The 12,262-nt window shown below is 42.8% G+C and overlaps 1 protein-coding gene across 2 annotated transcripts in view; it reads right to left on the reverse strand.

The window, feature by feature from the left end:
* Positions 1-11,206: 11,206 nt before the first annotated feature.
* Positions 11,207-12,262, reverse strand: part of BMPR2 (bone morphogenetic protein receptor type 2) — a 284,386-nt gene continuing 283,330 nt past the window's right edge. For both annotated transcript variants that reach the window (XM_040441941.1, XM_040441940.1), the window contains exon 13: positions 11,207-12,181. In XM_040441941.1, the coding sequence (XP_040297875.1) occupies positions 11,931-12,181 (251 nt within the window). In that variant the 3' untranslated portion in view covers positions 11,207-11,930. The remainder of the gene's footprint in view (positions 12,182-12,262) is intronic.

Consider the following 12,262-nt stretch of genomic DNA (forward strand, 5'->3'; position numbering starts at 1 on the left):
AAAGCCGCTGCAGGAAAGGAGGAGGAAGGTCTCTTCACCTCAGATTTGGAGTCAGAGTCAATAAAGGGGTTGTCCGACATTTAATAAAGTGTGAAATAATTTATGGCGGAATATTCCTAGAATTACAGCCCACAATCCACCAGAGCCTGAGTCAGTGATAAATACACTTACAGCCATGGGAAAGACATGTGGACCTGACAAAATGTCCCTTCTGGAAATGGAGGAGAGATAGGAATGACATGTATGCCTGGAAATATCTATCATTTACCTCATGTGAAGTATTGCTACAAATACATTTGTAGAAGAGTCATCTACAAGGTGACTAGGTGTGGTGAGGACAGCCATCTTGCGCAGGAGAAATGGCCCAGACATCACTGATCAGTCCACAATATGGGGGCACCCACCGTCATCTCACAGCCTCTGGTCACTCCCGGTAAGGGACCAGGTTGAAATATTACCCGTCCCATTCTCATGCTCGCTATATAAGGCTTCATGAACAATAGCATATTTTTCATCCATGTGCACAGGGTGTACACAGATCTCATAGGGCCAGTATGGGCCCCCTTTCTCTAGTTTTCCAGTGTACGTGCATCAGTCACTCCCAGGCAATGAAGAACATGTTCAACGCCCCAGATTTTGGGCGAATTCCTTTTTTTTTTTTTTTTTATCAACTGGAATACATTTTAGACACAAATTGTAATAATATATATTATTATTTTTTTTTAAAGTTGCCCTTGGCCTCAACCACTTTATCCGACGTTTATATTGCAAAAATTGGTACTGGTGTTTCAAATATATGGCACTCATCCTGATCACCATATTTCTCAATGTATTTACACCAGAAACTGACAAAAATACATTGATAGATCCCCTGCTTCCCTTTTATTACAAAGCTAGCTGGCTGCAGCCACCACTAGGGGGAGCTCAGTGAATAGTGCAACTACCATGAAAGCTATTGTAATCTCTTTGCATTGAGCTCCCCCTAGTGGCAGCTGCCTGAAAATGCAGTGTTTTCACATGGGGAAGAGAACAAGTTTTGTGCCAGGCCCCCCTCCCTCCGGGCCCATAGTAGGCGCATGGCCTACCTCTATTGCAGGTACACCACTGCCCATGTGCTATCTACATTTTTTTGCAGATAGCACACTGACCTATTCATTTCTATATCTAAGAAGCTGGGTCTGCCCTGCGGTTTCCACATCGTGCACGCGTCCAGGAAAGGCATCCCACAGATAAATAAGAAGAAGGACCAGCACTCACTTTTCTTGCAAATGAAGATATGCTTTTATTTAGTGCATAATAGCATTACAACTTGTGATGCCATTATGCACTAAATAAAAGCGTGAAAAATAAAATTAACAATCCGAAGTCGGGTTTAGTACCGAGGTACCAAACCCGACTTCGGATTTAATATTTTTAAAGATGTAGAAATGAATACCGAATTTATTCACCAAAGTCTCGGGTGACTTTGGGTAAAACGAATTTTGCCTCCACGGAGGCAATACATTTTAACGATATACGGAGACAGGTATCCATACAGCTTTAATACTAAGTGTTTGAATAAATTGACTTCGGATCTACGGTTTGCTGAAGCCTAGACATTAGCATCACGCTGTCTCCAATGGGGCTCACAATCTAAGGTCCCTATCAGTATGTCTGTGGGTGGAAACTGGAGTACCCAGAGGACACTCACGCAAACACAGGGAGAACATACAAAGTTAAAGCAAAGTCAAAAAAAGTTTAAAAAAATAGAAACATAAAAAACAAAAATAATAAAAAATTCAAATCACCCCTTTCCCCCATTTTATCTATAAAAATAAATAAGCATACAAAGTCATCCATAGTGCATAATGGTATCAATAAAAAGTAAAGATCGCCCTGCAAAAAAGAGCCCTTACACAGCTCTGTAGATGGAAATATACAAAAGCTACGAGTGTCAGAATAAGGCCTCTTGCACACGACCGTATGGCTATTTCAGTATTTTGCAGTCTGCAAAAAACGGATCCGCAAAAAATACGGATGACGTCCGTGTGCATTCCGTTTTTTGCGGAACGGAACAGCTGGCCCCTGATAGAACAGTACTATTCTTGTCCATTATGCGGACAATAATAGGAGATGTTCTATCTTTGAACGGAAATATGGAAATGGAAGGCATACGGAGCACCTTCCGTTTTTTTGCGGGTCCATTGAAATGAATGGTTCTGTATACGGAACGCAAAAAAACGGAACGTAAATGGAAAAAAAAGGCCTCAGGCCTCCTGCACACCTGTATTTTTTTTCCGTTCCGTTTTTTTGCAGTCCGTTTGCAGTCCATATGTGGAACCATTTACTTCAATACGAACGCTGTGTGTCCGTGGCTGTATTGCGGCCCGCATACGGGTCCACAATACACGGGCACCGGCCCGTGTGCACTCCGCATCACAGATGCGGACCCATTCACTTGAATGGGTCCGCAATCATGGAGATGCGGAACGGAAGCACAGATCAGAACCCAACGGAAACACAGGGCTGGCCAACCTGCGGCTCTCCAGCTGTTGCAAAACTACAACTCCCAGCATGCCCAGTCTGCCTACAGCTATTAGCCTACAGCAGGGAATGGTGGGAGTTGTAGTTTGACAACAGCTGGAGAGCCGCAGGTTGGCCAGCCCTGCACTACAGAATGCTTCCGTGGTGTTTCTGTCCGTGCCTCCGAACCGCAAAAAAATAGAACTTGTTCTATTTTTTTTGCGGTGCAGACGGATAACGGACCCATTCAAGTTGAATGGGTCTCAATCCGTCCCAACCGCCGCACGGACGTTGCCCGTGCATTGGGGACCACAAATTACGGTCTCGAATGCACGGAACGGATGCACAACGTTCGTGTGCAAGAGGGCTAATGCTAAAGGTCAGTTCACACAGAGTTTTTTTCCGCTGATTTTGGAGTGTTTCTGCCTCAAAACAGCCTCCCATTCATTTAAATGGAAAGCAGCACTTGCTTCTTTTTCCCATAAAAAAGAAGCGTGTAAAAAAGCTGCAGCATGTCCTATCTTGAGGCAGAATCAGCGCTGATTTTCCAATTCAGATTAATGGGAGGCAATAAAATACACATCATTTGTGATGTACACATGCACGCCTTTTTTCATGCGTAAATGCACCAAAAAACACTTGTGGGAAAAGTACTATACCATTTAAAATCTGCCTGAAAAACGTTTTACAAAATGCGTATTTTTGAGACGTAAAAATCTGCTCTAATTCAGCGCTGATTTCTTAAAGGGAACCTGTCATCAACTTTGTGCTGCCCATACTAACGGCAGTATAAAGTAGAGACAGATGAGATGATTTCAGCGGTCTGTCATTTATAAGTCAAAGTAAGTGGTTGTAAGGGAATCACCATGGTAAAAGATCATGTGACGTACCATGTGATGACCGGAGTGACGTCATCAAAGGTCCTTGACCTATAATTAATGCTCACCACAGGTCCTATTCAGTAAAGGGGACAGAAGGAGATGCCGGCATCGCGAACAAGTGGACTAAGGTGAGTTAAATGATTTTATTTTTTTTTTTTAACCCCTCCAGCGCTATTGTACTATACATTCTGTATTCAGAATGCTATTATTTTCCCTTATAACCATGTTATAAGGGGAAATAATACAATCTACAGAACACCGATCCCAAGCCCGAACTTCTGTGAAGAAGTTCGGGTTTGGGTACCAAACATGTGCGATTTTTCTCACGCGAGTGCAAAACGCATTACAATGTTTTGCACTCGCGCGGAAAAATCGCGGGTGTTCCCGCAACGCACATTTTCCCGCAACGCCCGTGTGAAAGAGGCCTATATGTGATGGTGATGACTGCACTGTATTGCGGAGTGAGTGCCAAATTTCTTCCTGCTCCTTGGATTATGCTGAAAGAAATTTAGGTTTAGGCTTATTTCACATGAGCGATATAGAATGATGGCTTTGCACGCAAGTTCAATCAGTTTTGTCTGCGATGGCATTCAGCGTTTCAGTCTATTCCATGTTGATGCAATCAGTTTTTGATGTACTTTCAAACAGCACCAAACATTTCTCCTGTATGAAACTAGGCCTTAGGTCAGACACACACAAAGCAGGTTCAGTGTGAGAAACAAGCTGGCGTGACAGCGTGAGTTCCCGTTCTGACCTCTCCTCCTCTGACAGGATCCCACAGCATTGTAATGATTTATAATACTGTGTGTCCCTGCGAGTGTATTAAATTATGCCTTATGCACACGGCCGTTCCGTGCATTGGGGACCACAATTTGTGATCCCCAATGCACGGGCAACATCCGTGCGGCGTCCGGGACGGATCGAGACCCATTCAACTTGAATGGGTCCGTGATCCGTCCGCACCGAAAAAAAATAGAACATGTTCTATTTTTTTGCGTTGCGGAGGCACGAACAGAAACACCACGGAAGTACTCCATAGTGCTTCCGTGCCTCCGTTCCGCACCGCAGCTCCAGATTGCAGACTTATTCAAGTAAATGGGTCCGCATCCATGATGCGGGGAGCACACTGCCGGTGCCCGCATATTGCCACGGCCGGGCAACATAATGCTGTCAGTGTAAGGGCTCAAGCACACAGCCATAAGGGTTTTGCAGTCCGCAAATCACGGATCTGTAAAACACGGATCCCGGCCGTGTGCATGCTGCCATTTTCTTTTTCACTTCAATAGAAATGTCCTATCCTTGACAAGAATAGGACATTTTGCAGTCTGTATCTGATCCTCCAAAAATGCGGATCCGATGTGGAGCAAACTTTTGGTCGTGTGCAGGAGCCCAAATTCAGTAGATTCAGGCCTAAGGTCACTTTCACACCAGCGTTATTCTTTTCCAGCACTGAGTTCCGTCCTAGGGGCTCAATACCGGAAAAGAACTGATAATTCTGAATGGAGAGCAATCCGTTCAGGATGCATCAGGATGTCTTCAGTTCAGTCTTTTCACCTTTTCAGGACGGAGATAATACCACAGCATGCTGCAGTTTTATCTCCGTCCAAAATTCTGGAACACGTGCCGGAATGCCGGATCAATTTTTCCCATTGAAATGTATTAATGCCGGATCCGGCCCCGAGTGTTCCGGCAAAACGGATAAGTTTTTGCGGTCTGCGCATGCTCAGATCGCAAAAAATGTGAAAAAAATAAATGCTGGATCCGTTTTTTGGATCACACTGGAGAGACGGATCAGGATTCTGATCCGTCTTACAAATGCCATCAGTTTGCATACATTTTGATGGATCCGGCAGGCAGTTCCGGCGATGGAACTGCCCGCCGGAATCCTCTGCCGCAAGTGTGAAAGTAGCCTAACAGGGACACACAGTATTATAAATCATTAAAATGCTGTGCGATCCTGTCAGAGGAGCAGAGCTCAGAACGAGAAATCGCACTGAACTCGCTCGTCTGTGTCTGGCCTTAAACATTCATGTGAATGAAAAAAAAAAATTAAGGTTATGGTTGCTTAAACACACAAAAAACGGGCTGGTCATTAAAGTGGTAATCTCATCTCAGACATAGACGGCATATCGCTAGTATATGCCATCAATGTCAGATTGGTGTGAGTCCTAGCTCGGGCCTGCTCCTACCTCCAAAAGGGGGGCCATGAAGAGAAGGAGGGCTCGCTGCAAATGGCCCGACTGCTCTGTATTCGCTGCTATGCTCAGCGAGCGCACTTGCCTATTTTCTGAAGTCACATAACAGTGAATGAAAAGTGCACTGCGCATGCACAGCTACCTCTCCATTCACTGCTATGGGTCGTGCATGCGTGGCTGCTCTCTGTTCACTTCAGGGGTCTCATTCTGGAGATATGAGAGGGTCCCAGAAAGGCAGCGATATGCCACCAATGTCTGAGATGGGAATGCCCCTTTAAGGGCTTATATATTTGTTGTCACTTACAGTATTGGAGATGACACTACACGTCTCTGTAATGATTTCTCCAAACTGATGCAAAGAAAACGCGAAATAGTTCCCGTATTCAAAAAAACATTATAAAAAAAAATAAGAGCTGGAATCTGACTGGTTGCTATTGGCAACTGCTCCACTTTTCCTTTGTACCTGCATCTCCCATTATCTTTTCCTGTTATTGTTATCTGTTTGTTCTGTCTTTTAGGTGTTTTTGATACAGTACGTTGTGCTTTGTTCACTATATGATTTTTGACACACAATAAATACTTTTGAAACAAAAAATTGTGTTTATGAGTTCAGCCGACAAGTCACCAACATACATAAGACAACAAAGAAACAGCGTACATTGAGCTAACTGCGTATATCAATAGATTGTTGTTCAGGAACATGGTGACCTTGGTCGTGACTAGTGTTGTGCCTCCAGACTGCTGTGTAGCAGGGAAGCCATTCATCTCAATGGGGTCACAACACTGTCGGAGCTTTGCTATCCTGTGGTTGCGGTCACAGCAATTAGTTTTTCACACTGCAGCCCCCTTCAGTTCAATGGCTGTACTGCTGCACAGTGACCTTTACTTGCAAAGTCACCCTGTAGACCCATCCTTAGGCTGGATTGACATTGCATTTGCAGGGTCTGTCACATGTGGCAGGAAGGCTCTGGCACATACCAGATGCAGCAGTCCCCTCTGGAATCTGATACGTTGCTGCAAATTGATATCTTGTAACAAAAGCCATTGGAAAAGTCAACTAAGGGCTCTTTCACACTTGCGTTGTTGTATTCCGGCATAGAGTTCCGTCGTCGGGGCTCTATGCCGGAAGAATCCTGATCAGGATTATCCCCATGCATTCTGAATGGAGAGAAATCCGTTCAGGATGCATCAGGATGTCTTCAGTTCCGGAACGGAACGTTTTTTGGCCGGAGAAAATACCGCGCTTTTTTCTACGGCCAAAAATCCTGAACACTTGCCGCAAGGCCGGATCCGGAATTAATGCCCATTGAAAGGCATTAATCCGGATCCGGCCTTAAGCTAAACGTCGTTTTGGCGCATTACCGGCGATTTTACCTACGTTTAGCTTTTTCTCAATGGTTACCATGGCTGCCAGGACGCTAAAGTCTTTAATAGCGTCCTGGCTGCCATAGTAACACTGAACGCATTTTGAAGACGGATCCGTCTTCAAATGCTTTCAGTTCACTTGCGTTGTTACGGATCCGGCGTGTAATTCCGGCAAATGGAGTGCACGACGGATCCGGACAACGCAAGTGTGAAAGAGGCCTAAAAGTTTATTGCAACTTGTTAGTTTAACTTAATGGAGTTTACTAGATTGCTTCAAATAATCAGTTATTGCTCCTATCTCCCGTTCTGCGCTGTACATGGTTCATGGGTGTGTCAAAGCAGCAACAGGAGCAGTGATAGGGCAGTGTCTATGTAACTATCTGGTGGGAGGAGATATAAACTAGCTGTGGGTTGTTAGGAGCAGTGATAGGGGAGTGTCTATGTAACTAGCTGGTGGGAGGAGCTATAAACTAGTTGGACATTGTTAGGGGCAGTGATAGGAGAGTGTCTATGTAACTAGCTGGGTGGGAGGAGCTATACACTGGGTGGGAGGAGTTATAAACTATCTGGGTGTTGTTAGGGGCAGTGATAGGGGAGTGTCTATGTAACTATCTGGTGGGAGGAGATATAAACTAGCTGGGTGGGAGGAGCTATAAACTAGCTGGGGTTGTTAGGGGAAGTGATAGGGGAGTGTCTATGTAACTATCTGGTGGGAGGAGCTATAAACTAGCTGGGTGTTAGGATCAGTGATAGGGGAGTGTCTATGTAACTAGCTGGTGGGAGGAGCTATTAACTAGCTGGGTGGGAGGAGCTATAAACTAGCTGGGGTTGTTAGGGGAAGTGATAGGGGAGTGTCTATGTAACTATCTGGTGGGAGGAGCTATAAACTAGCTGTGGGTTGTTAGGAGCAGTAATAGGGCAGTGTCTATGTAATTAGCTGGGCGGGAAGAGCTATAAACTAGTTGGACATTGTTAGGGGCCGTGATAGGAGAGTGTCTATGTAACTAGCTGGGTGGGAGGAGCTATAAACTGGATGGGCGGAGCTATAAACTAGTTGGGCGTTGTTAGGGGCAGTGATAGGGGAGTGTTTATGTAAGTAGCTGGGTGGGAGGAGTTATAAACTAGCTGGGTGTTGTTAGGGGCAGTGATAGGGGAGTGTCTATGTAACTATCTGGTGGGAGGAGCTATAAACTAGCTGGGGGTTGTTAGGGGCAGTGATAGGGGAGTGTCTATGTAACTAGCTGGTGGGAGGAGCTATTAACTAGCTGGGTGGGAGGAGCTATAAACTAGCTGGGGTTGTTAGGGGAAGTGATAGGGGAGTGTCTATGTAACTATCTGGTGGGAGGAGATATAAACTAGCTGTGGGTTGTTAGGAGCAGTAATAGGGCAGTGTCTATGTAATTAGCTGGGTGGGAAGAGCTATAAACTAGTTGGACATTGTTAGGGGCTGTGATAGGAGAGTAATATAAAGAGTATGGTGGCTCTCTATCGCCTTTCACTGTGGATGGGTGCTACTAAGCCTGATGACTCACCCAGTCAAATAAATTGAAAATGTATATAGAAAGGCTGAGCACTCTCCCAATGGACCACACACAGACTATTCAAAATTATTATATTTATTACACCGATATATAGATCAAGAACAAAGTAAACATATAACAAATTACACAATAAAAATACACCTTAAAAAATACAATATAAAAGTTATTTGAATAAAAAGCGTGCAGATAAAAAGCATTAATAATTCATCTGCGGTGGTATACAAAAGGTTAATATATGCAACCTGAATGAAGATATGCTGATTGGAAGAAAAAAAAAAGGAGTCGATATCAATTCAATATGTTCGATGTTGCGAAAAAAAATTTCGACCATAAGAAAATAAATGTTCGAATAAATATAAGAACAAGTTTTTTTTTTTTCTTTTTTTCCCCCTTTCGAATAAGTGTCCAAACTGGAATACGATATTCCACTGGTACCACTGAGGAAGGGGCTAGGAAAAGACCCCGAAACGCGTCTGGTTTCAAAAGACCCGCACATCAGCTGATGGACGTTTTTGACTTCAATAACTGGAATCGACTTCTTTTTACCCTGATGGATCCATATGGCATATAGCGAACATTTAAACCCTTGAAGTGACAGAGCTGCATTGAAAGACTCTCCTACTAAAGAATCTCTACACAGAGGGCTACATCGTTCACATTGCTCCTGTTGAATCATCACTAACAGGTACCAGCCGAATCTGACTCCATTAGCCACGTGGGACGCCACCGTGAGCTATAACCAGACGGCATTTCACAAGAGTGAATGTTTATTCTTTTCGCATTGCCACACAGGGAATATTGATTGAATAATATTTAATCAACATTATTACTGCAAGTTCTAATCGAATATCGTATTCCAGTTTGGACACTTATTCGAAAGGGGGAAAAAAAGAAAAAAAAAAAACTTGTTGTTCTTATATTTATTCGAACATTTATTTTCTTATGGTCGAAAAATTTTTTCGCAACATCGAACATATTGAATTGATATCGACTCCTTTTTTTTTTCTTCCAATCAGCATATCTTCATTCAGGTTGCATATATTAACCTTTTGTATACCACCGCAGATGAATTATTAATGCTTTTTATCTGCACGCTTTTTATTCAAATAACTTTTATATTGTATTTTTTAAGGTGTATTTTTATTGTGTAATTTGTTATATGTTTACTTTGTTCTTGATCTATATATCGGTGTAATAAATATAATAATTTTGAATAGTCTGTGTGTGGTCCATTGGGAGAGTGCTCAGCCTTTCTATATACATTGTGATAGGAGAGTGTCTATGTAACTAGCTGGGTGAGAGGAGCTATAAACTGGATGGGCGGAGCTATAAACTAGTTGGGCGTTGTTAGAGGCAGTGATAGGGGAGTGTTTATGTAAGTAGCTGGGTGGGAGATGTTATAAACTAGCTGGGTGTTGTTAGGGGCAGTGATAGGGGAGTGTCTATGTAACTATCTGGTGGGAGGAGCTATAAACTAGCTGGGGGTTGTTAGGGGCAGTGATAGGGGAGTGTCTATGTAACTATCTGGTGGGAGGAGCTATAAACTAGCCGGGTGTTGTTAGGGGCAGTGCTGGAGCTGTGGCAGAGAAAGGAGAAGTGCATCATGGGTTTGGTTGGACACTGCAGTGGGGATCAATGTGCAGATGCCAGAAACACGATTTTACATTGCATACGCAAGATCTGAGGATAGAATCACACCTCATCAAAAGCCATCAATCAAATGCAAAGGGATGGGGAGGGGGTGCGGCGAGCTTGACTTCAAGCAAGGATACACTGTCCCCTTGACCTAAAGAATCGTATTTACATATGGCCTGCTAAGGATTAAAAGTCCGCACTTATAAACCCACCAAGCCAGCTCAGCACTTCCTTCATGAGCTACGAGCTGCAGACTTTGGAAGGAAGTAGGAAGTGGTCATAATAATGTGACTTGACTATGTAGATTGCCCCATGGAAATTACTATTTGGATGATTTCTTACCCTTCTGTCAATGGGCGAAATAAAAATTCTGTCTAAGCGGCAAAAGTCACAAACAGTATAAAATGGTTAATATTTGTTTCCCAAATTCCAAGCCATAAGCGTTATAGTTGGTGTCACTGCTTCTTTAAAGGTATGAGGACAGACCTGGGTTTTGGAATCTGCATTTTGCATACATTTATTCTGTATATATTAAAAGTACAAAGTAAAGCATATTCACAGGACAAAACCAGCAACGGGCGGCTTCCAGATACAAAGAGCAGCTCGTGGGAAATGATTAAAAAAAACTAAAATACCCACAAAAAGAAAATCACAAACATGACAGAAAGTGATTTAGTGTTAGTGAAGTGTATTTTCCAGTAAAGCGTGGCAAAAAAATATATATAAACCATTGCACATTTCAACCAAGTACATCAAAAGCCAGAGTCAGGTTTCACTCTTGCACAGATAGGCTAAAATATCACTTTTATACGTTCTTTTCTTGTTATAGTCACTTATATATATTTATATATTCTTTTAATCTATTTCTTATTTTTAAACATACGCCTTAAAGCCTTAATAGACGCATCCTCCCTCTCCCACTAAGTGTCATCATCTAAGAATGGTTGTCCAATACGCAAATAAGCCTGACGAAAGGAAACATTTTACTTAAAAGCCCAAAGTTGATGAACTAAGTTTTATCAAGTTGTGTCTCCAATTCCTGTGGAGACTTCAGCTCTGTATAATGAATGGCTAAAATCTGTCCTAGGTATGAAGTAGAACTGGAACAAAGGGGATTTGGAGCTGGAAAATTCTGGGGAGGCAGCCATTATATCTATGACTTGCAGTGCTTTTACCTAAAAGTGCAAAGTTCTTGCTACTTAAAGAAACGGCAGAAAATAAGCATTTCTTTGTATATTTCTCTTTGAACGAACGGACCCTCAATACATCGACATACAGACTAGACAGAGCATAGAAATTAAAATTGCGTGCACAAGACTGCTGCAGATTATCCTGTCCTGCAGCTTATATTTTAGAGACCACACGGGTCAAAGGTATCCTCTTCTTTGTCAACAAGAGAGATATCAGGTGCTCTTTTGTTTTTCTTGTCTTCCTTCTCGTGTTTTTTTTTCATTTTTTTTTTTCATTTTATGTTCATACATATAACATGATGTTCTGGGCAAACAATACGTGCAGAAGTGTTCCAAAAGTTAAAAGAACAAAACTGGCCAAAATAAAATCGTGGAAGCATAAAATGTCTCTCTGTGTGTTTTCTGCATAGCTGACCCTTGTGGCTTTGGAGGGACTTGCACCTGCAACTGCATGCAATATCCTCCAAATCCATGAGAGTTATATCAAGTCCTTTAAATATTTGATGGTAGAAATAGGTTCTGTGTCTTCTTTCTCATTGGATGATACAAAAAGAACTGGATTTGGAGGCATTCAGAATTCAACTTAAAAAAAGAACAAGGAAAAAGAGATGACTGGATTATTTACAAGCAGCTCATTCTAGCATCCTTAGAAAGGGCAGCGGTGGCAGTGCCACCATCCATAAGGTAAACAGCTGTGCTCGATTTTGAGTGGCTGAAAGATTCATTGCCGCCATTGTTGTTGACCTCACAGTCCTGGCGTTCAGTGGGGATGACCCATGTAGAAGGACGCCACCTTTTAAGGGAGTAAGGTGTCTTCACTCTCTTCTTAATCTTCTCCCCTGAGCCAGCCCGACTATCAGATAATGTCTCACCTATATATAAAAAAGAAGAAGAAATTCAGTCTAGTAGATGGATGCAAATTGCTTTATTTGGTCTATGATTGCTTTATACAA

The sequence above is a fragment of the Bufo bufo genome, chromosome 7 (assembly GCF_905171765.1).
Source record: "Bufo bufo chromosome 7, aBufBuf1.1, whole genome shotgun sequence".
Taxonomy (NCBI): domain Eukaryota; kingdom Metazoa; phylum Chordata; class Amphibia; order Anura; family Bufonidae; genus Bufo; species Bufo bufo.